Source organism: Monopterus albus, unplaced genomic scaffold (genome assembly GCF_001952655.1).
Source record: "Monopterus albus unplaced genomic scaffold, M_albus_1.0 scaffold28.1, whole genome shotgun sequence".
Taxonomy (NCBI): domain Eukaryota; kingdom Metazoa; phylum Chordata; class Actinopteri; order Synbranchiformes; family Synbranchidae; genus Monopterus; species Monopterus albus.
The window spans coordinates 4,226,456-4,247,783 of NW_018127908.1; the positions used below are offsets into that span (position 1 = coordinate 4,226,456).

The 21,328-nt window shown below is 39.6% G+C and overlaps 2 protein-coding genes across 7 annotated transcripts; one reads left to right on the forward strand and one right to left on the reverse strand.

Annotated features, from left to right (window-relative positions):
* Positions 1 to 2,438: 2,438 nt before the first annotated feature.
* Positions 2,439 to 9,817, reverse strand: abcb8 (ATP-binding cassette, sub-family B (MDR/TAP), member 8). Of its 3 annotated transcripts, XM_020595638.1 has the most exons (16): positions 8,898 to 9,098; positions 8,251 to 8,581; positions 7,976 to 8,131; positions 7,455 to 7,549; positions 7,241 to 7,346; positions 6,983 to 7,144; positions 6,351 to 6,436; positions 5,678 to 5,775; positions 5,473 to 5,578; positions 5,319 to 5,352; positions 5,064 to 5,200; positions 4,871 to 4,965; positions 4,641 to 4,774; positions 4,400 to 4,547; positions 2,985 to 3,235; positions 2,439 to 2,767 (listed from the first exon to the last, which is right to left on the reverse strand). In XM_020595638.1, the coding sequence occupies exons 1-16, from the start codon at positions 8,999 to 9,001 to the stop codon at positions 2,684 to 2,686; spliced, it is 2,127 nt and encodes a 708-aa protein (XP_020451294.1). In that variant the 5' UTR covers positions 9,002 to 9,098; the 3' UTR covers positions 2,439 to 2,683. The 3 variants fall into 3 exon arrangements, with proteins under 3 accessions (XP_020451294.1, XP_020451295.1, XP_020451296.1); XM_020595639.1 differs by lacking the exons at positions 8,251 to 8,581; positions 8,898 to 9,098 and adding an exon at positions 9,730 to 9,817; XM_020595640.1 differs by lacking the exons at positions 5,064 to 5,200; positions 5,319 to 5,352; positions 5,473 to 5,578; ... (6 more) ...; positions 8,251 to 8,581; positions 8,898 to 9,098 and having other exon boundaries at positions 4,907 to 4,964.
* Positions 9,818 to 9,932: 115 nt separating this feature from the next.
* Positions 9,933 to 20,722, forward strand: atg9b (autophagy related 9B). Of its 4 annotated transcripts, none has more exons than XR_002274574.1 (14): positions 9,933 to 10,060; positions 10,220 to 10,263; positions 10,579 to 10,643; positions 11,395 to 11,565; positions 12,866 to 13,007; positions 13,189 to 13,937; positions 14,158 to 14,311; positions 15,415 to 15,594; positions 15,738 to 15,983; positions 16,321 to 16,559; positions 16,638 to 16,731; positions 17,015 to 17,099; positions 17,463 to 17,868; positions 18,779 to 20,722. XR_002274574.1 is itself a non-coding variant. In XM_020595636.1 (14 exons), exons 1-13 carry the CDS (start codon positions 9,952 to 9,954, stop codon positions 17,609 to 17,611), a joined length of 2,427 nt encoding a protein of 808 aa, XP_020451292.1. In that variant the 5' UTR covers positions 9,933 to 9,951; the 3' UTR covers positions 17,612 to 17,629; positions 17,769 to 18,849. The 4 variants fall into 4 exon arrangements, 3 of the variants coding, with proteins under 3 accessions (XP_020451292.1, XP_020451291.1, XP_020451293.1); XM_020595636.1 differs by having other exon boundaries at positions 17,463 to 17,629; positions 17,769 to 18,849; XM_020595635.1 differs by having other exon boundaries at positions 17,463 to 18,849.
* The last annotated feature ends 606 nt before the right edge of the window (positions 20,723 to 21,328 follow it).

The window sequence follows — 21,328 nt, forward strand, 5'->3', positions numbered from 1 at the left end:
TTAATTTAAACGATTTAAGGCAATCACTTTCCTCAAATGGTTTGAGTTCAACTAACTCATCAGGTTTCTCTGTATATTCTCAGTCTCCCTCTAAAATGTGTAGATATCTAGAGCTCGATAAATAGGAACAGCACGTATCTGTGGGCTGTACAAGCCCCATCATTCCACTAAAGGGAATACACACCTTTTTGTGGTTGTTAGAAAGTTAGAACGATCACCTTAAGCAGGGGTGGGCAGTTCATTTTTACAAGGGGCCACATGAGAAACCTGAACTGTGTTGGAGGGCGGAACCAACAATAACTTAAACTCAATTCTGCTCAATATTCTGTAACCGGCGGGTTGGCCACGCCTACACCGCCTGGTTAGTAATTTCTCGGAATGATCATGGATATAAATAACACCTGGGGAGATGCTGTTGCGATAAGCAATTTCTGGGTTGGTCGCTGCCGTAACTGATTTGAAGTGAATCTCCCTTCATCGAGCTGTGTCCGGCTTCTCCTTTAAGGTTTGTTCAACGGGCTGATTGTAGATCGGATCTGTTAACAGTGTAACGTTTTTTAATCAGGTTGTTTTGGTTGTAGACTGTTTTTAGGAGATTGCCGCATGCTCTCCTGGAGCGATAATCGATGCAAGCGTGATCCAGCAGAAGTTGGCATCCATTGCACATGCTGTACTAGGGTGACGTGCAGCCAAGGTAACCTGTAGCATTGTTGGTTTTAATTGTTTTGATCGTTTCTATACTATTCCTTAACAGTGGCTTTACTTGTTGCAGGGGTGATAGCCACTGCTGTTTTGCTTATGTAACGCTTTGCCTTGTTTGCTTTTATGTTAAGGTTTGCCTAGCTATGTTCCTTATTTATTGTATTGTTTCCAAATAGGGTTTAGTCAATTTTATGGTGTGTGAACAGTGTGAATGGTTTTATGCACAGGGAGGCAAGGCCCTCTTATATTTGGTTGGTGCATGATTAATTGATTTGTGGTGTTTATTTAATGGTGCCTTTTAACCTGTTGACTCTGACCATTTTATTCCTGTTCTGCACTGTATTTATTGAGTGGGGGGGGACTTCTTGTAGGTAGCATTTTAGCTTCTGGGGTTAGGCTTCTTAAAACTGAATTTGCCCTCTGAAAACGGGGGGGGGGGGGGTTATTCTTGGAGAACTACGGTCTGAGTTGCCTAGGCCTGTATATTGGCCCGGTCACAATTCATTATCTCCCATTGTTAAAAAAGCAGTAAATTATGTGTTGATTAGCTGCTACTGGTAATCAGAAGAATAAGCATATTCTGTAAATATTTATGGAAATATGTGAAACTGTGTAGATCAAACAGGAAAATACTCTTATAAAAGTAATAAACAGTAAAAACATTACATCAGTTCCATTTTATTTTCAACTTCACATAACCCTGAAAAGGTGTTTTGCAGCATGTTAAAGATATGCATTTTCAGTTCTTTTTACTTGTTCAGTGAGAGAAATCCAGTCTGGCTTGGGCTTGAACAAGTACATTGAAATCTGGCTGTATATCTGAGGTGGATACGCAAAGGATAGTTGAGAGGTGATCATCACTGATGGAGGATCTGGATTTGTTGAACTTTATCACTGAGAATGTCTGTTCACATATGTAGGCAGATCCAAAGATTTCCTGTGATGTCCTCAACCCTCCTCGTTCCAGTACATCGGGAGAGGGGATGTTCTCATATGCGCCCTTTTTCTCCGGGCATATTGGTGCTGCAGGGTCCAACAAACACTCTTTAATAAACTCTGTCAGAAAACTGCTTACTTTTTCTGGTGATTTTGTGGGATATGACATAACTTGTCTTGAAAGCTGCATCTGAGTGTGGAAAGTTTTGTAAAAAGTCTTGGTTGGTTATGCAGTTTCGCTAACAAAGCATCAGACTCCCTTGTGCGCTCTTCATCTGACAAGTTCTTGTATTTCTCCTCATGTTTGGTCACGTAGTGGCAATTCAAACTGTAATCCTTGAACACAGCAACCTGTGTACCACAAACTAGGCACACTGCTTTACCTTTGACTTCTGTAAATAAATACTTTCCAGTCCATGTCTTGTTGGAAAAAGGGGCATTTGGTATCAACTTTTCTTTTCTTGGCATGAGCTGACATTTTGTTTACAAGTCAACATTACAGTAAGAGCACACGAGGCTATAAATTCCTTTCCTATAAATTTTCACAACACTCCTACAAACCTGACTTTCTGTGAAAAGAGCTGGCCATCGATGTACAATCTGGCTGACAGCAGGCTTGTTTCTGACAACTTCCTTTCTGCGAAGAGCAAATGTCACATCCATCTCTTAATGAGAGATCAATTTGGCTTTGTCTTTTTCATCTCATGGACCTGATGAGCTCCCTCCAGATTGTGGTCATCCATCCCCTCTGGATAATCAGGCAGGAAATTTATTTCCCCCTTTCTTGGCTTCTTGATGTCTTTGTTGGTAGGGTTGCCACTTGTAGTGTGCCTGACATGTTTACCACCATTGACAGCTAAAGATGGTAGTGTACTTGTCACAGGCTGATCCATTTGGTCCACTTACACATTTACATATGTAAATTTGACAGTTTGTCATAAAACTAGACAGGGAACTGGTGAATTTACAGTAGATTTAATATTCATCTGTTCATGCATACTCTAGTATGCTCTATTTTTTTTTTACTGTAAATCTACAGCAGTGCTCAACTCTGCCCCTCAGTTTTTTGCCTGCGGATCAGAGCAGAGTAAAGTCCTCCTTTGCTCAGCAGTTCCAAGTGCGTCCCAGCCTTAAAAGAAAAGAGGAAGCTGTTAATTAAAGCCCGTATTACACAGAACACTGAGATGGAAGCAACCAATATAGTGTATATGTATGAATTACTGACCCCTGAATGAAATGAACTCGTCAGTGTTTCTTTGAGCTTGCATGGTTGTCTAATAAATTAGCCAAGGCATTTAACAGCAGATAGCATCACCTCTATTTCTCTGAGCACTCTGCTACCTCACCTCCACAATGCGGCCATTGCTCATAACACAGATCAGGTCAGCCCCTTGAATGGTGCTCAGTCGGTGGGCTATGATGAGCACAGTGCGACCCCTTGTGGCCCTGTCCAGAGCCTCCTGCACCACTCGCTCTGATTCGGCATCCAGAGCACTGGTGGCTTCATCCAGCACCAGGATGCTGGGGTTCTTGATCAAGGCGCGGGCAATGGCAATGCGCTGCTTTTGGCCACCAGACAGCATCACACCTCGCTCTCCTGGATTAAGAAATCTAAAGCTTAATATTTAAATGTCCCATTATTTCCTTACAGCAGTGGTTCTCAAAGTGTGGGGCCTCCGCTCGGGCATGCCAGAGAGGGGGAGATACAGCAAGAAAAAAAATAAACCAGAAAAAATACTTGTAAACATCAAACTTCAGCTAGGCTATGTGTGGGACAAAATGGATAGATTTGTAGTACTTCAGTGAGAGAGGAGACAGAGCCTGGGGTGAGCAGAGAATGGCATATGACGAGGATTTTCACAGACCGGTCCTGATGATGCTCCACTGCCACAGTGGTATTTGCAAAGTTGTGCTAGCCAATGACAGTACGAGACCATGTAAACAAGTTTGGTGATCAAGACGGGGGAGTTTTTTTGATAGGAAACTAGAGGATTCACAGTCACAGAACAAAGTAATTGAGACATTAGCACTGTGAATACCGAGGCAACTGAAGCATCACTTAGGCAGGTATATGGAATACACATGATATGGAGTCAGTGATATGAAATGCAGCGCTGTGCATGGTGTGCAGTGATGATATTGTTTGGTGGCAACTGAGTTTGATTATTTAACTTGAGTAAAACTCCAAAAATAGGCCTTACAATTAAGAGCCAAGAAGGTATTTGGGTTTTACACTTGTCACACAGCCACTAATGTTGGTGTGGGTGGGTATGGGTGTGTCACTGGGGCATAGCAGTAGAAGACAGATTAATTAATATCACCTATGCACTGGCTGTTTGGCAGTTTGTTGTGAGAGGGAGAAGAGGTGGGAGCCCTCTTTTCTGTTGGCTGCTATGTTGTGGAGATTTCTATCCAGTTTGCCTATGTTCCACATTATGACTGACTCGTAAGATGATGGTTTGCTTTTTCAGTAAATGACCAAACATAGTTACAGAACGGAGTTTGTTTGTGCGTAAGACAGACCTCCCTGCTCTTCCTCTCAGTGGCTAATTGTTGTTTTAGATAGCTGCTGCAACACAATGTATGATTTTGTTGAACTGAGGCTATTTTAGTAAGGCTGTTGTCTGTTTTCATTTGGTGACTGGATTGTAGATGATTCATTGGTAAACAATGTTTTCACGATCTCCTGTAAGGGGAGGCTCACCTTCCCACACTTTGAAAACCTGTGCTACAGTAGTACAAGTTTAATGAGAGCTCTTACCAACCACAGTGTTATAGCCATCTGGGAAACCTGTAATGAAGTGATGAGCATTGGCTTGCTTGGCTGCATTAATGACCTCAGCATCTGTAGCCTCAGGCTTCCCAAAGCGGATGTTCTCCATGACAGATGATCCAAACAAAACAGGCTCCTGTGGAGAATATTGGGAGACAGAGTGAAAGACAGTTAAACATGTGACTAGTTCATAGTTTTCTTGGGGCACCCCGATAGCCTAATGGTTTACCTGATTGATAAATCCAATAACTTGTCCCCTGAGCCAGGACAGGTCAAGTGTTCGAATGTCAAGTCCATCCAACATGATTACGCCACTGGTTGGGTCATAGAAACGCTCCAACAAGGATGCCACCGTGGACTTTCCTAAAATGTATAAAAATGACAAAAAAATGTATGGGCCCACCAATGCATTGTTTAGAGGCTGCACGTTGCAATCTGAATCATTAACAAAGGAATAACCTCCTCCGGATTCTCCAACAATGGCAATAGTCTTACAAGGTGGTAGCGTCAAGTTGAACCTCTTCAAGATCTGATGGCCAGGTCTTGTCGGATAACTATAAATATGCCAAAAAGAAATAAAAAAATACTTTTCTCTGATGTCTAGATCTGTTTTGAAATCTACTTTTGCTGTGAACTAAAATGAGGCTCCAACCTAAATGAAATGTCCATAAAGTCAACTCTTCCCATCAGAGAATGGTATGGGATGCGTCCACCTCCAGACAGCGGTATGGTCGGCTCCAAACCAAGGTATTCAAAAACCCGAGCCCCAGAGCTTAATCCTCTCACCATCTGTAGCAAATGTTAGACGTTCAGATTTCTACACACAGAGATCATATAGTGCTACATTTTAAACATGTATGTCCCTCAGATAATACATGCTCTAGACCCATATTTAATTTTGATTCACCTGTCCAAAAAGGATAGAGATACTGGCCAAAGATCTGAGCATAAAGAGAATACAGTACATGAGTTATACTCCAACATGAGCTCAATTTAAAGTGGTGCATTTAATTAAAAATGGAAATGCAGAGCAACCATTGTGAAACAAGTGAAGTCTTTACCTCTGAACAGTCTGTGACGCAACCAAGAAAGACATGAGGTCTCCAGGGGACATTTCATTGCTAGAAATTAAAGTCCCCCCAGCAAAAATAGTTCCTAGGACAAGACCTGTATCAATTGGACACAAGACAAAAAAAGAGAAATTCTTATACAGTACAAATCTGCCTCATATTGTGGTCATCAGTTAACACAGCAAAGCACACTCACAGTTCAGGGCAACGTTTGACAGTCCTTGGAAAACAGCTATTCCAGCACCAAGATTTCCATTCATTTCACATGATTTGTCAACTTCATGTGCATATAACCTGGGTAAAAATATTAAGACAAATAAACCATATTACTTAACAAATCTGAGAAACTTTATATGGTGGCTTTATAACAGAGCCGCTAAGATAGAAGAGTTCTGACACTGAGGGGTCAAAAATGGCAGCAGGTCACATGACTCACATGGCTTCAAATAGTTCCAAACAGTTAATTAAGATACATTGTTTTATGTAGGGAACAGTGAGATTGATTAGCAATTACTATTTTTAATGACTTTTACAGCCTTCCAAACTAATTCCATGTTCTCTGTTGTAGATAGCTTAGCTAATTTAGCTAGTTAGCTTATTAAAGCGGCCCAATATTTGAGAGAGATATGTCACTAACTTAAAATGTCACAAGAATAATCATTGCTGTTGATTTCAACAGCTTACTTTGGAAGATAGCAGCCAAGTCAATGCAACTCTATGGCACTGCTCCTCATGTTTGGAACTACTCAAAACTCACATGATCCACCATCACTGTAAAAAAAAAAAAAAAAAGGTCCTTATCGAGTCAATAGAGATGTCATCAGTCTCCTTCTTAATCCATTCTGCTTTACAAGTATATAAACTCTTACTGGAGCTCTCGTTGCTCCATCGCAAAAGCTTTCACTGTACGCACATTGCCAAGCGCCTCATCTGCCACTCCTGTTGCTTTTGCCACCTAAAATTGATCACAGTGTTAAGTAAAGACACAAACACCAAATTAAACTTATTTCATAAGTAGTAGCATAATAGTAATTCCAATAAGTCTGTGCAGTGTAATAACACTCTTACGTATCATGGCAGCGGCGCAATCATTAGTTCTCAAAACTGCAAGCAATTTTAAGAAAACAACTTTCTGTGACTTCTGAGTATTTGTGATTGCTTGTTTTATTGCCATATGCAGTGACATACTGCATATGGCAATAAAGGTACTGTCACAGATGTGTCTTTGTATATCAGACCATAAAGTTATGAGAATCAGAGAGTCAAGAAGAGGTTGTGAAGAAACTTGGCATCTCTGGTAGAAGCAAGAACAGATTTATAATGTGTTAAAAGGAGGTATGTTATAACTGCCATGTTTGTAAAGAGGTCTGTTCTCCTTGCCCATACTGTATGTATTTAGTATTATATCTGTTCTGATCAGATAGCCCTTCATGACATGGCAATGAAACTCCAACTGTAAACAGGACACTGACCAGCATGATAATGCTACATTTGGTCTCACCTGTTCTTGAGCTAAACGGGATAGTTTGCGGAGGAATGAGCCGATGAAAGCTCCTGCTCCCACTAGACAAGGAAGGACAACTACTGTCAAACCTGTGAGTTTGGGGGAGATGAAATAGAGAGAGAGAAAACACCCAACTGTCTGTGTAATACTCCGCAGACCCTGCAAAATGACAAAAAAATAAAAATTAAATAAAAAAAAAGTTGTCTAAAAATAGCATATAGTTTGCATATTACTAATCATCCTACAACTTTTTACCTGAGAGATAACCAGTTTAAAGGATGATTTGAATTCCTGTATGTCAGCAGTCAAACGATTCACCAGCTGCCCAGTTTTATTGGCATCAAAGAAAGTCACATCTTGCCTAAGACAAAAAATAACATCTTAAAAATGTTTTTATATACTGCAGATGTGGTCCATCTTTAAGTTTAACAGTAGATGATTAGTCTGTAAATGCTTCTGTAATGTGTACCTCAGTAAAGATGCAAAAAGGGTCTTTCTCATGTCTGCTGCAACTCTCTCCCCCATCCTAGAAAGCAGGATAATGTAGCCAGTTGTCAGCAGGCCCTGCACAAAGGTGGTGATTAATGACCAGTGCAACAGGCCATTTTCTAGAAAGCAGCCATGACAAACACAGCTTTAAGCATCTCAACTTTCTCAAACAATGACATCTGCAAGCCATAAACGAACAAGTTGGATCATTTAAAGACTCAATATCATGTAATCCAACAAAACACACTAATTGCATACTACATGTTTTAATGGTACATGTAGCACAAAATAAAACCCCTGACTGGGCAGTCATCATTATATACAGTATAGGTACATTTGACAGCAGGAAAACAACAGTATAATGTACAGTATATTAAAACTGCATATGTTCATGACTGCTTTATTGTTAAGGAAAGACACCGCTGTATAAAGTTGTTGGAGCACTGGCACAGAAAGTTGTGCAACTGCTTTTTAACACTGGCGTTTTTCTTGTGTACTTACTTGGATACCGTACAGCCCAAGTAGTTTCATTGCAGGGCCCCTTATCTCATGGACATAGTTCCCTGTATTTTCTCTCAAGAAACGTGCCACAACATTTACCAGATCTCCAAGCATCAGGGGAATTTGAATATTCAAGATAGCTGCACCAAAAGCAAGCTGAAAAGAAAAATCCTCAGTTTAGTTGATCAGCATCTATGATATTATTAAGCATATGTCAGTTCAGATTTGATTTTAGAAACACAGAATTTACATTTAATTAACTGATCAAAATTTACCACAATGGCCCCGATGAGAGCAAAGAGCTGAGGTCTGACAAATTCCCACAAAATGTGCCACTGGAACTCAGGCACATGATTTTTGGCAACAACTTCCACTGAGGTGTTGTTATTTACATCTGCCTCACAGTGAGCTACATGGCAAAACAGCCGTGTAGAAACAGTGAGTAGTGATGGTCCCAGGATGAACCTGAGAGCCACTCCTTGGGGTTTGGATGTCTGAACAGCAGACTGGCGGATAGCTCTCTGAGTGAGGCTCCAAATATGACTGACAGTATTTCCAGGGAGCTGTGAGGAGTTGTATGCATTAGATCCTGGAGATGTATACCACCTGGATATTAAAAAAGTATGTTAATGCAGTTATGTATTCAACAACCTAAGTCTTTAAAGTTTGTCAAAGCAAATGCAACAAAAACAATGCTTCTAAGAGCTCTACAGGTATCACTTCCACTCGGGTTTTAAGCTTACACAGTTTAAATATATCTGAATCAGGTCTGCAAACATTAAAGGAAAGCAGCTATGTCAAGATGTAGCTACTGTCTATAAAATATATGTAGGCAAAGCTTGTCAATATTGGTTAACTAACGTGGATAACAGACACCGCTCAGCTGTCTTTAGCCAGTTAGCTACCGGTCACATTACCCTACCGTGAAAGTTTCCGTATGTCTGCTGTTTTATGGCATCGCAGGTGTAACGATAATGAACGCACTGGAGCAATAATGCTTGCTGTGTTGCAGAGTAACTGAAACATGTTTTTCGCTTATTTATGTTATAACAAGCTCATGAAGTTAAAACAATGGCTAAGCTCTGCAGTAACCCACAGGCTGCAACCTGGTGGCTGCCATTTTGACCCTGACCCAGAATGCATTTCTTCGTCCAAACAGGGCTTCATCTTTACTGTGAACATTGGTTTGTGACAGCACACTGCTATTTTATTTACAACAGGTGTGACGTTACTGATGAGCTTTAAGCATTTTGTGCAACACTTTTAAACAAAGACACAACAAATTAAGACTTTCCTCAGGAAAACTTCAGGAAACTACAACCGGTACCCGGAAATGACGACAGTACCCGAAGCGACGTGACCGAGGTTTTGTTGACATTTGTTTGTGAAAGACAAAAACAGTGAACACAAACAGGATGGTGTATTTTTGGAAACCAACTAACAGACCTCGGAAAAGACAGAAGTCCGTGGTATTGTGATTAAAACGTAGCCGTGTGTATTAAACGAGTTCTGGTTAAGATTAGACTCAAAAGCAAATAAGAAAGAAAATCAAGATCAGCAGAGGAACAGACCAAGTCGGGAACAAAACAAACCGCGTCACCCTGACTACACGAGTGGCTGAATCATTGACAGGCTAACCATCTACCACACAGGTGACTTAACGTTAGGTCTTATATGCTAGCATTTTGCGTTCATTAATTATTTACATAATATTTGCCTATTTATTTTAAACTGCTTCTTAACAAGCATTTTACCTGTCGTCATGGTAGTGCAGGATTAGACAGCCGCTGTCCGACAGACTAGCAAGTTAGCAAGCTAATGTTAGCTGTAACGTTAGCTAACGTTACCTTCACTTGAACATCTAAGCACCTAGCTACAGAATGTAGCCAGTACCGCGAGACTCTCCGCTGTATTCGTGTTGACTAACGTTACAAGTAGCCCGTCAGTTGGAAGTGACCTTAAGGATGTGAAGCACAATGGCCAACTTTGAAGCTTATCAGGAATATCAGAGAATTGAGGATTTCGAGGAGGACTCGCCACCAGGGGAGGAAGACTTACTGGTGCATGTGCCCGAAGGCCTGAAAGGTAACCATATCATTATGACTAAATAAAGTATAAAAGGTCTTTAATATAATTGGTCAGAGTCTCGTACCTGATAAATTCGTAGATAGTCTGGAAAAGTGTTAACTGGGTTAAAATTGATTAGCGTTTCTAGCTATATAATTCCTTACATTTCTGTTACAGACTCATGGCACCATATCAAGAACCTGGATAACTTCTTCACAAGGATATCCTTTAAATTACAGTGTATCTAAATAACAGGTCTACCAGAATCTAGTGCCATTGTGTCACTGGCATAATGTCATGCTGACACACAGACTGGTCAGATGCTCCTCGGTATTACTGTGTTAACTTCTTGATTGCCACACAGTGTAACTATATGAAGCAATGGAAACTGAATTTTCTCCAAAATCTTTGTTTGATGATTGCTATAATTGTGATGTCTTGTTTTGTCCCAAAGATTGTCTTGCATCATAATCAATGTACTTTCAGTGACAGACCAAGCATGTTTTAACCAGATTTTTCTTAACCATCCTGTCCACATCTATCATTTTCATCAGAAAAATGGCTTTGCTTGTATGATGTTGTCAGAGTTCTTTGAACTTGTGTAAGTATTAAAAAGTATAGAGTTTATATATCTAAGAATATAGCATAACATAAAAGAATATTGTGTTTAATGAAGTACAGGGACATGCTTTCTATTAAGAGTATAGGGCTGAGTTGAGGTTTGCAGTTCCAGCAAGATACTTGTTTTCAGTATCACACAGCCTTCATTTATCACGGATCATTTTTCATGTCGTGACTGTAAAGTGTGCCTCAGGCTTCAGTATGAAGAAGCGCAACAGCAGGTGCACATGGATTTCACATGTAAAACCATTTTTCCCCAAGTAAATCCTATAACTAAACTCTGAGGATTTTTCTATTGTAGTATTTTTTATTAACTTTATTGACTGTATTTTAGTTCATTTTGGACTATTATGTCAGTGCAGCATATTGTTTATTTTGCTGCCCTGCCACTTCAGATCATTTTTATCTGCTGCTTGGCCAGTTGGCCATTATTTGGCCCTGCTTTGATGTTTGAATCTGGCCACAGTGGGCTTATTAATATGGGGCCCTTAAACCATTAGCTTGTGAAAAGCTATCCACATAATGACAGTGCAAAACAAACCTCAGCTTGTCAACATATTTAATAACTTCGACTGATATATTGTAACAGCACTAATATAAATGAATCACTTGTCAGTATGCAGAGTGTGCTGCCTGTGGTTGGATGGTTAGAAATAGGTTTTTCTAGTGTTTTATTGTCATAAAGAATGAAATCTAATCCCTTTTTTCTTTTATCCATCTCAACCTAACAGTCAGTTTTTGTTTGTTGTCACATTCACGACGTTCCTTGTCAACTGTGTGGAGTATGATGTCCTGTTTGCCAATCAAGCAGTCAATCACACCGGAACAGGCCAGAATCCCTTGGACAGGAACAAAGTCACTCTTCCCGATGCCATCTTACCTAGCCAGCAGTGCACTCGGAGGTATTTGTGTTTAATAGAATATTATGGAGAGCTTTAGTGTGTGAAAATGTATATTTTCAGTGGTATGACAGTAATCAGACTTTTACACTTGATTTCTTATTGCCTGGTGTCAGATGTGGCTTTCAGTTACAGTCACATTCACAGGGTAGCACTATAGAACAGTAGCCTATTTAACTGTACCCTGTAGGTTCCTTGATTTACCTTGGAAAATTGTGAAAACCTGTCAGCACTCTAAAGCTGAGACTTAAGCAGTGACATTACCCTGTATGATATCATGAATAGCCAGCCAGTTATTGATTGATTTTATTCTTAAGAATTTGTCCAAAAAGATGCAACTTTACCACATCAGGCATTTGACAGTGAAGCAACGAATTTTATTTTTTTTTGTCATATTTTGCATTATCTTTTTGAAAACATCTTCCAAATGAATGTTATTGAGACTCTTAATGCCAGTGGTAGAAACAGGACAGCTAGCTTTTAAAGTTTGTGTTTGATTTAAAACAGTTCAATAATTAACAAAGTTTCTAATTATATTTTGTTCATCAGCCAGATGTTTTTTAGTCTAATATAATTTAGAGGTAATGTTAGTGTTTATTAAATGTATTTCTTACTCAGTTTTGCTGTTTATTTAAACTTGAGATTGATAGCTTCAAGTTGCAACATTCCTGTAACTGATGGCTGCTTGCAGGAAGGTATTTGTGTACTGTGTTCAGACTGGATCAGGGCAATGTAATTGATAGCTTCAGTGAGGTAAAACTGGCCAGCTGCTGCACTGACAACATGGCTGGGCCAGCAAACTGACAACCACATGACACTGCCTTGCTTTAATGGAACAGAACATCTGACCTCCTTCACCCTGTGTTGTCATATTATTTGTCTCATGATCTAGTCTATACTTTGATAGGTTTCCTCAGCTGTTCTAATAAGACTCATCAGTTTAATCCTCATTCTGACTGTGGCTCAAAAAGTCATTTATATCTATGGCAATGAATGCTTGGAATTATACTTTGAGAATAGCTTGTTCTGCAGTTTGTCACCTTTCTGTCCTCCTCATACCCTGTCTCAAATTTCTCTTTTAAAAGCAGGTGGTTGTCCCAAGTATATTCTGCTATTTTGTTTGTCTGAAAATGACCTTTGTATAAAATTATATAAAAAGCACATAATGAAGCATCAGAATGCTCAGGTGTTGTCTGATGTGTGTTTGTAAGTATAGTTTACTGATGCACAGTATGAATGTTAACCTTTTTTTAATATGCTTTTCTTTACTGGCAATGTTTGAACTGTCTCTGTTTCTATTTAGGATTAAAGAAAACAGCTGGATTATATTTCTTCTCATCATGGCAGCCATTTTCTGGATCTATCGACTTGTGAAGGTCTTCTGCAATGTTCTGAGCTATTGGGAAATCAGGCAGTTCTACATCAAAGCACTGAAGATCGGAATGGTAAGTGCTTCACTTGGAGGCCTTTAACAAAATGTGCTACAGTAAAAGGTCACCCAGATCTAGCTTGTGACAGATGTCTTGTACTGCTGTTATTGTATGATGATGCTATGATGAGTGTCACAGATCTGAGTTGTGGTGTTATGCATTGCCTGTATTTTGTACTCCTTGCCTTCTTGTCCAGGATGAACTATGCAACTTCACATGGCAGGAGGTCCAGGACCGACTCATCAGCCTGCAGCGAGAACAGCAAATGTGCATACACAAGAAAGAGCTGACAGAACTCGACATCTATCACCGCATCCTGCGCTTCAAGAACTACATGGTGGCCATGATAAACAAATCACTGCTGCCAGTACAGCTACACTTCCCCCTGCTGGGCAATGTGGTGTTCCTCACCCAGGGCCTCAAGTACAACTTTGAGCTCATCCTCTTTTGGGGTCCTGGCTCTCTGTTTCAGAATAAGTGGAACCTGCACCCCAAGTACAAGCGCAGTGGGAACCGCCTAGAGCTTGCCCAGCAGCTTAGTAGAGTCATCCTCCTGATGGGTTTAGCCAATTTGCTGCTGTGCCCCTTCATCCTAGTGTGGCAGGTACTCTATGCTTTTTTTAGCTATACAGAAGTGATCCGCAGAGAACCTGGAAGCCTGGGTGCACGACGCTGGTCCCTGTATGGTCGTCTCTACCTGCGACACTTCAATGAGCTGGACCATGAGCTGTATGGGCGTTTAGGTCGTGCCTACAAACCCACTTCCAAATACATGAACTCCTTTACATCACCACTGCTGACTGTGCTTGCAAAGAACATTGCGTTCTTCTCAGGCTCAGTGTTGGCTGTTCTCATTGCACTGACAGTATATGATGAGGACGTTCTCACAGTGCAGCACATTCTGACTGCAATCACTGTGCTGGGGGTAGTTATTACCATTGCTAGGTGAGTAGTGAGTTGTTTTTTTCTGAACCCTTTACAGGACCACTCCCCTTAGGTTGTCAGTACAGTTTTATTCTTTGTTTTACCATATCATAATGCAGTACATACATTTATATGTTGTTATATAACATATATTTTTTTATTAAAAACTCTAAGTCTACCTTACATGTACAGGTATTGTTGGGTGGTACATTGTTCACATTTTATACCTGTCCTACACCAGGTCATTCATCCCAGATGAGCATATGGTGTGGTGTCCAGAACAGCTGCTGCAGTGCATGCTGGCACACATTCACTACATGCCAGATCACTGGAGGGGCAATGCTAACAAGAGCGAGACCCGTGACGAGGTGGCGCAGCTGCTCCAGTACAAAGCGGTGAGGGAGGCAGAAACACGGAGAACACATTTGTCACACTCAGACTGAAGTTATGGATATGTTTGGGCTATGATCTTTTGATGTGCTTTCCATGTAGCACTTGGTCAGTGCTAAGACTTTTAGATTGGGCATAGTCAAATAGCTGTGAACAAGAATCATTTGAGGCAGTGATGGAGAGGAGGACATTGAACAAGCTGTTATCAATTATGGATAACCCTGACCATCCTCTCCGATTTGTGCTAGATAGACAGCGGAGCTCCTTCTCTAAAAGATTTAGACAGCTTCGTTGCCGTAAAGCACGTTATAGGAAATCTTTCCTGCCTTACTCCATTAATTTGTACAACACATCATCTTGGAGCATTAGACGATTCCTGGATTGAGAGTAATTGTTTACTGAATCAGCTTTGTATATATTTGCATATGTTTCATTCATCATGTGATTATGTATATGTACTTGATTGTGTTGGGTTTGTTTTTAACTTTTTAACGTATTTTATATTTTGTTTTATATTTTTATATTTTTAGTGAGTTATCTATTTTATTTATTGGTATGTGTGCTTGATATTGAGTGTGAACCGCTGCTGAAACAATGCAATTTCCCAGATTGGGATTAATAAAGTATTTCTATCTATCTATCTATAGTAAAATCAGTGGATTTACTGATGCATTTTTGAGAATGCTGATCTGCATTTGACTATATTTTGAAAACAATTAGGGTTGCAGCGGTATCGTGGTTTCACGATATACCATGGTATGGAAATTGATGGTTATCATATCATGCATATTTGCTTATTACTGGTATTAAAAAAAAAACACACACCTTTCCTTCCTGACTGCACTTGGATAGAAAATAGCTGAAAAGAGCTCCACCTCAACCAACTACAACAGTCAGGTCCTGCTTTTACATCAGTGCATGAGTGATAGACTGTTAAATACAAACATATAGTATAGGATATACAGTATAACATTTTTCTTCATTGAGTGGCCTGCTTCCACTTTTAATACTTTAAGTGCAACCATTGCAACCCTAAATGCAACTATATTTAGAATTTGAGAACTTATAATAATAATAAATGTTGTCCCAATATTGTTGTTCAAATCAGGTTTTTATCCTAGAGGAGTTGCTCAGTCCTATCGTCACACCCTTCATTCTCATCTTCCTCCTGAGAAACAAGTCTCTAGAGATAATTGACTTCTTCAGGAACTTTACTGTGGAGGTGGTTGGAGTTGGAGACATATGCTCCTTTGCACAAATGGACATTAGACGCCATGGAAACCCAACAGTAAGTGTATTGTTCTTTCTGTATATGCCAGTCTGTTCAGTAGCTTTTTGAAATTAAAGAGAAGACCTATAATAAGCTGATGTCTCAGTGAATGCTGTGATGATGATGTTTTTTGAATTTATATGGGTTGGATATTTCTGCAGTGGCTGTCAGAGGGCCAAACAGAGGCTTCTGTGTACCAGCAGGCTGAGAACGGCAAGACAGAGTTGTCCCTCATGCATTTCACCATTAAGAATCCACGCTGGCAGCCACCACAGGAGAGCTCAGTGTTTATCAGCCATTTAAAAGAGAAGGTGCAGCATGATGCACAGGGCGGCCCCTCCACCCAACTGTTGCTCTCTGAGGCTCCTCTCTGCACTTCACTGCAGTCTAATGAGTCTGCCACTGGGGTAAGAAACCCTGAAGATCATGCTGTTCACACAAGAACCATGAACCATGCATTTCATTAAAAATTTGTCCTGTTTTCTGGATTGTCTTAAATTATTGGAGAGTTTATTTAGACAGAGAGCCGTTGAAAAAACCGTTAAACAACTGTAGTTGTTAAGAATAATCATTCATTCCCACAGGACATTTAAGTACTTCATAAAATGTTTTTCTCTGTACACTATTAATTTATAAACTACTAGAGTATTTATTTAATTACTGATTATAATTTCAATAATAATATTTTCAACTCTAATGCAGATTAATTTATCTAATGGCCCCGGTGTGTTTTGCTTTTTCAAGCCTGATAATTTGTTGGCCAGTGTCTTGGCCCATCCCATTCTAACTGCATCTGGACTACAAGGGCGAGAACATCGCTTCATCCCACCAAGCACTGCTGCTTCTGCTGCTGCCAGCGTCCTGGCTTCATTGTCCACCTCCCAGCTTGCACCTACCAGCCGTGGCCACTCGCATGGTCTCCTGCCCTCCTCCATCCACCCTGAGAGCACCATGTACCGCAGTGATCGCACCATCATTGACAGGTATCTATCGGCCATTGTATTTAATATATATAGTAAATACTGTAGTCATACGCTTTGATTAACACCTTTCTTTTTCAGTATGTCTAACAGTGACTCTCGCATCCGGAGTAATGCACTGCACTCAGAGTTTGCCTCTGCGGAGATGAGCCTCCATGCCATCTACATGCACGAGGTAATTTCTTTACCATGAACTGTAGCCTCCAGGAAATACTGTTGACTGTGTTTTGTGTGTGTGTAGGTTTAAAATCACACGCTAGAAAAATCTACATTATCTTTTGAGTATCAGTTTTATGGTGAGGAACTGCATCAAATTCATCCACTTTCAAGTCCATGGTTGATGAATATTTGATAATCAGAAGACAGAGTTTTGCTGGAGAGCCACTTTCAGTAACCCTTGTAGACCTTTAGTGGAGTGCTCTGTTCTGCTGTACAATGACAACTGCTTGTTTCTCCAGCTCCACCAGCAGAGCTCCCACCCACAGAGAACTTCAGGGCAGTGGCAGAATGCAGTGCCAATGAGAGATATGCGAACAAACACTGGTAAATGAAAATACTGATTTTGAACGTAGGTATAAGGAAAAGATTAATAGTTTACAATTCTCTTGAGGAGACTTGAGCCACATTTACTAATGTAATTCATGTTTTTGGTATAAGCATCAACTAAAATTACTCACTGTAGTGTAATAGGAACTTAAAGGATAATGGCTTTAGATTAGATTAGAATATATTTTAGAAGCAGCCATGACATGGTAATGCTGTACACAACCAAAACCTGTAACATAACTGTGATAACAATAAAAGCACATATGAGGTTCACTGTGACTTTCAGAAGTTTGCAGTTAATTTTTTCTATGCCTTTTGTATTAACTAGACAATCCCACTTTGTTTTAACATGCTTATCAGGCTTCCAGGCTCATAGCGGCCTTGGTTCCAGCATGTCCACTCCTGTCCACCTCGGCGGGTGGAGAGAAGAGGAAGAGGGGGAGGGTGAAGATGAGCAGAAGATCAACAGTGGATCTACTCCAAAGCAGGGCACAGGGAGTAGTAGCTGAAGTGCCTTATATCATAAGGTGTATTCTCATCTCTCTTTAAACTCTAAGATGACACTTGTCCATGGTCTATGCTTTGTGGTCCTGTATTTTGTGACATACTTGTTTGTATCCTACAATGGATACATTGACATGATAACTTCTCTTCTTTGTTTTTTAGTGTTTACATTTTATTTTCTTCGCTGAACATTGTGGCCTTAGATGATCTTCATGAAGAATTTAGCATGGACCTTTAAAACATCATTCAGCATTTGTTGTTGGTGAGGGTAATTGAATAACCACAGTCTCTGCACCCTCATGCCTCATCTTGTCACATCAGGCAGACTATAGCATCAGGGACACCATACTTCTTCCATCTGCTTAATCACCATTTTGTCATAAACTTACATATGCGTATAAAGCTTGTATGACCAAGAGACAATAGAGTGTATTCATAGATCACTGGGTGACAGTCAGCATCTGGGCAATTCTGCTGAGCCTGCATGTGCACAGTTCAAGTACTGTATGTGTGCATCACAAGGTGCTGCAGTGCAAGTCTAATTGAGTTTTTTCACAGAATAGTGTGATCTGTGCTACAAAGACTGCAAGCTGTATCTGATTACCTGTGATGTTTCATGTTGTGCTGTTTGACCCTGGTGATTTGTAAATACACTTTTGCATCTGATACTTTGAAAGTCACAGTTGTTACTACCAAAACTAATCCTTAAAAAATATATACCAAGTATTGATATGATAAAGTTAACTGCACAGTAGCCGTACTACTACAAAGCAATGCGTACCTGGCAAAAGCCTATTGGGTTTCATTAAATGTAAGCACATGTGCTGATGTTGCTGCCTCTGTTCAGTGGTCCCAAACACAGATTGTGTATTAATATTTCTACAGATGATGTATCAAGATTTTGCTTTTTCTTAAAAACAGGATTGAAATTATGGCCCAAATACATTTAACATCAAAATCTCAATGCAGATAGAAGATGTCCTCTTAATTCTCTCTAGGCTGGACACGAAGTCAGCTTTATGCCTTAACTCCCTTATTAACATAATGTATTTAAATCCTAGGTTTCTCTATTACCTCAGTGGTGGTGAAGAAAAACTAATACTCCAATACCTCTGCAGTGTATTTACTAGTGTATATTTATAGGTTGGTTTTTTTTTTGTTTTGTTTTGCAGTGCATGGTTATCTCTTGCTCAGCAGATGTTGATCAGGAATTGATATCCCCGGAGTGATGTGGAGGAAAACATATTTTCAGTGTAAGAGCATGAAGAGACAAAAGCCTTTCCAGAGTGAGCACCACTTTTTAGTTTTAGGAGTATTTATTACTTGGTTTCCCACAGATATTTAATTGATGTGTATATATATGTATTATTTATTTGAAAAACATTTGATTTATGATAATCTCATTAATAAAAGAAATGGCGTCCCCCTCCTCATAGCCCACTAAAACTAGTTTCAAGAACAATTTATGATTTTTGAATTTTTTTTTTTTTATTGCAAAAAACTTCAAAGCTGCATGATGTTGAATGTGATTGACACTTAAAATAACCTGGTTCTAAACCTGCTTGTTGATTCAGTGAAATATCTAGCTAGCCACTTTTGAAACAGACCACACTAATATAGATCTCATCCTCCGCTACTGCAAGACTTTAGAGAGTACAAATGTGCTTTGTCCTCTGTATTTAGAAATGCCGGGTGTGTGTATCTGTGGAACAGATGCCTGACACTTGCATAATTATGCTAACATGAATTCAGAATTTTGCACTGACGGAAAAGAACATTTTTTTTAAAGTGTGTGTATAAACTGTATATACAGTACTTGCATCAGTTTCACTGAAAAGGACACTGAATCAGTTTCCATCCTAACTGACCTCTTTTCAGTTTTTGTATATAAGCGTAGCATCAAAACATACTGTATTGTTACTGTCCACAGCAGACATCAGGAAACACTGTGGCCATTCACATATGATTGCTCTTACCTCTGGTCTGTTCACCCTGTAGGGGGTGATGTGTGTTTCTACCCCACTCTTTAGCGTGCTTACCTGAGTTTTGTTGTCACTGTTCGTTTGGTACATCTTACAAATGGCTATGAGTTTATGTCAGAGAGATACAGGAGCTCGGCTTTGAGCGCAGTCTCTCACATTTACACCCCACTGTTGTGTTTGTCATTTTATTTTAAGCAGTGCCTTAGTTTTAAGGATTATTTGCTGTTTTTAAGAAGCCACTTCATGTAAACCATCTGATTTATTTTCACAGTTTTAGCAGCACATACTATGTTCAGTATTTTTGTTTGGCAAGTCATTGTGTATAGCATCAAATACGTAGTGAAACCGTGTATTGTAAGATGAGTTACAAACTGACGTTGTGTCAGTCTTGCACTGTATTGAAAATCTTAAAGAAGCAGGAGTATGCCTTGTAATAGGTGGTGTCATCATGGCCAATCCTCTCATCATACAATGGTTTCTTATCCACTGTACACCAGTCTGAGAATCACAGTGACTGGTACAAGGTGCTAAGTTTTCACCCTTAAGTGTTGAATATGTTTAAATGTGCGTGTGTGTTTTTCTTACATAGACGTGTCTGTTTTGTTCTGTAAATTAAGAAACACTAGCTGAAAAGTGAAACATGCCAAAAGACCTTGTTTTCAGCACTGCTTTACAATATGTGTTGTTTTCTGTGAGTGGGTAGAGAGAAAAATAAATATTATTTTGAGTGTATTTAACCATTTTCCCGTGTGGTTAATTTTGTGATGTTTGTTTTAAATTTAAAACAAATTTTCTGTCGGTTTTATAATACTGTTTGTATTGATTTACCTACTAATGCTAAGTTGTTGCAAGTGATCACCCTTATCCTGTGATGAAACATTTCTATCCTGATGAGAGTGACCTCTTCTAGGATAACATTCATAGGGCACAAGGGATCACTGAATATCTTTTGGAAGAACGGAGTCAATCCCTCCAGTAGAGTTCAGAGACTGAAGCTGTCCTGGTGGAACATGGTGTCCTTACTAAGACACTTGGTTTTTTTTTTTTCTTTATCTTGTCTGCATGTGACACTGTTATTCTGGTCTTGATGGTGGCCTTTTTTAAACTAAAGAGGCAAACTTTTATCTTCTAACATTCATTAAAAGATTTTTAGCATGGCTCAATATCACTTGGTCTGTTGTGTGTGTGTGTGTGTGTGTGTGTAGCAGCATTAACAGTGTGACATCTAGTAGATGTTATATGAACTGTATGTGCATGCTAAATAACATTTTTTTTTGCATTAGCTTATCTTTTTTTCTCTGTTTCATTTTGTTTAAGTCCCCTTAGAACATTTTAAGCACATCTATGCCATCTGCTGTTCAATATTAGGTATCTGCTGGGTGCCAATGACATTTGTCTCACTTGTCATCTGCTATGTAAATGTTCTTTTTGAGGTAACAAGGTAACACCCATGTGTTTCAGCTGTGAACATGATACACCCATGGCCTAATTCTTGAAATACCTGAGAGAGGTCAGCTGAAATGCAGTGTAAGTCAGTTGTTAAAGACTATACATTACTTACATTTTGTGAAAATTGTCTCATCACATAGAAATGTTCTATTTGGGATTTCATCCAACTCCATATTTGCTAAGCCAGAGGCTGTATGCCAGTTTACTTCCCTCTACTCTACTGTGCCCTAGCTGCTATGAAAGGAAAGATTATCAAAGGTTAATGAAATACCATCCATGTGATTTGATGCA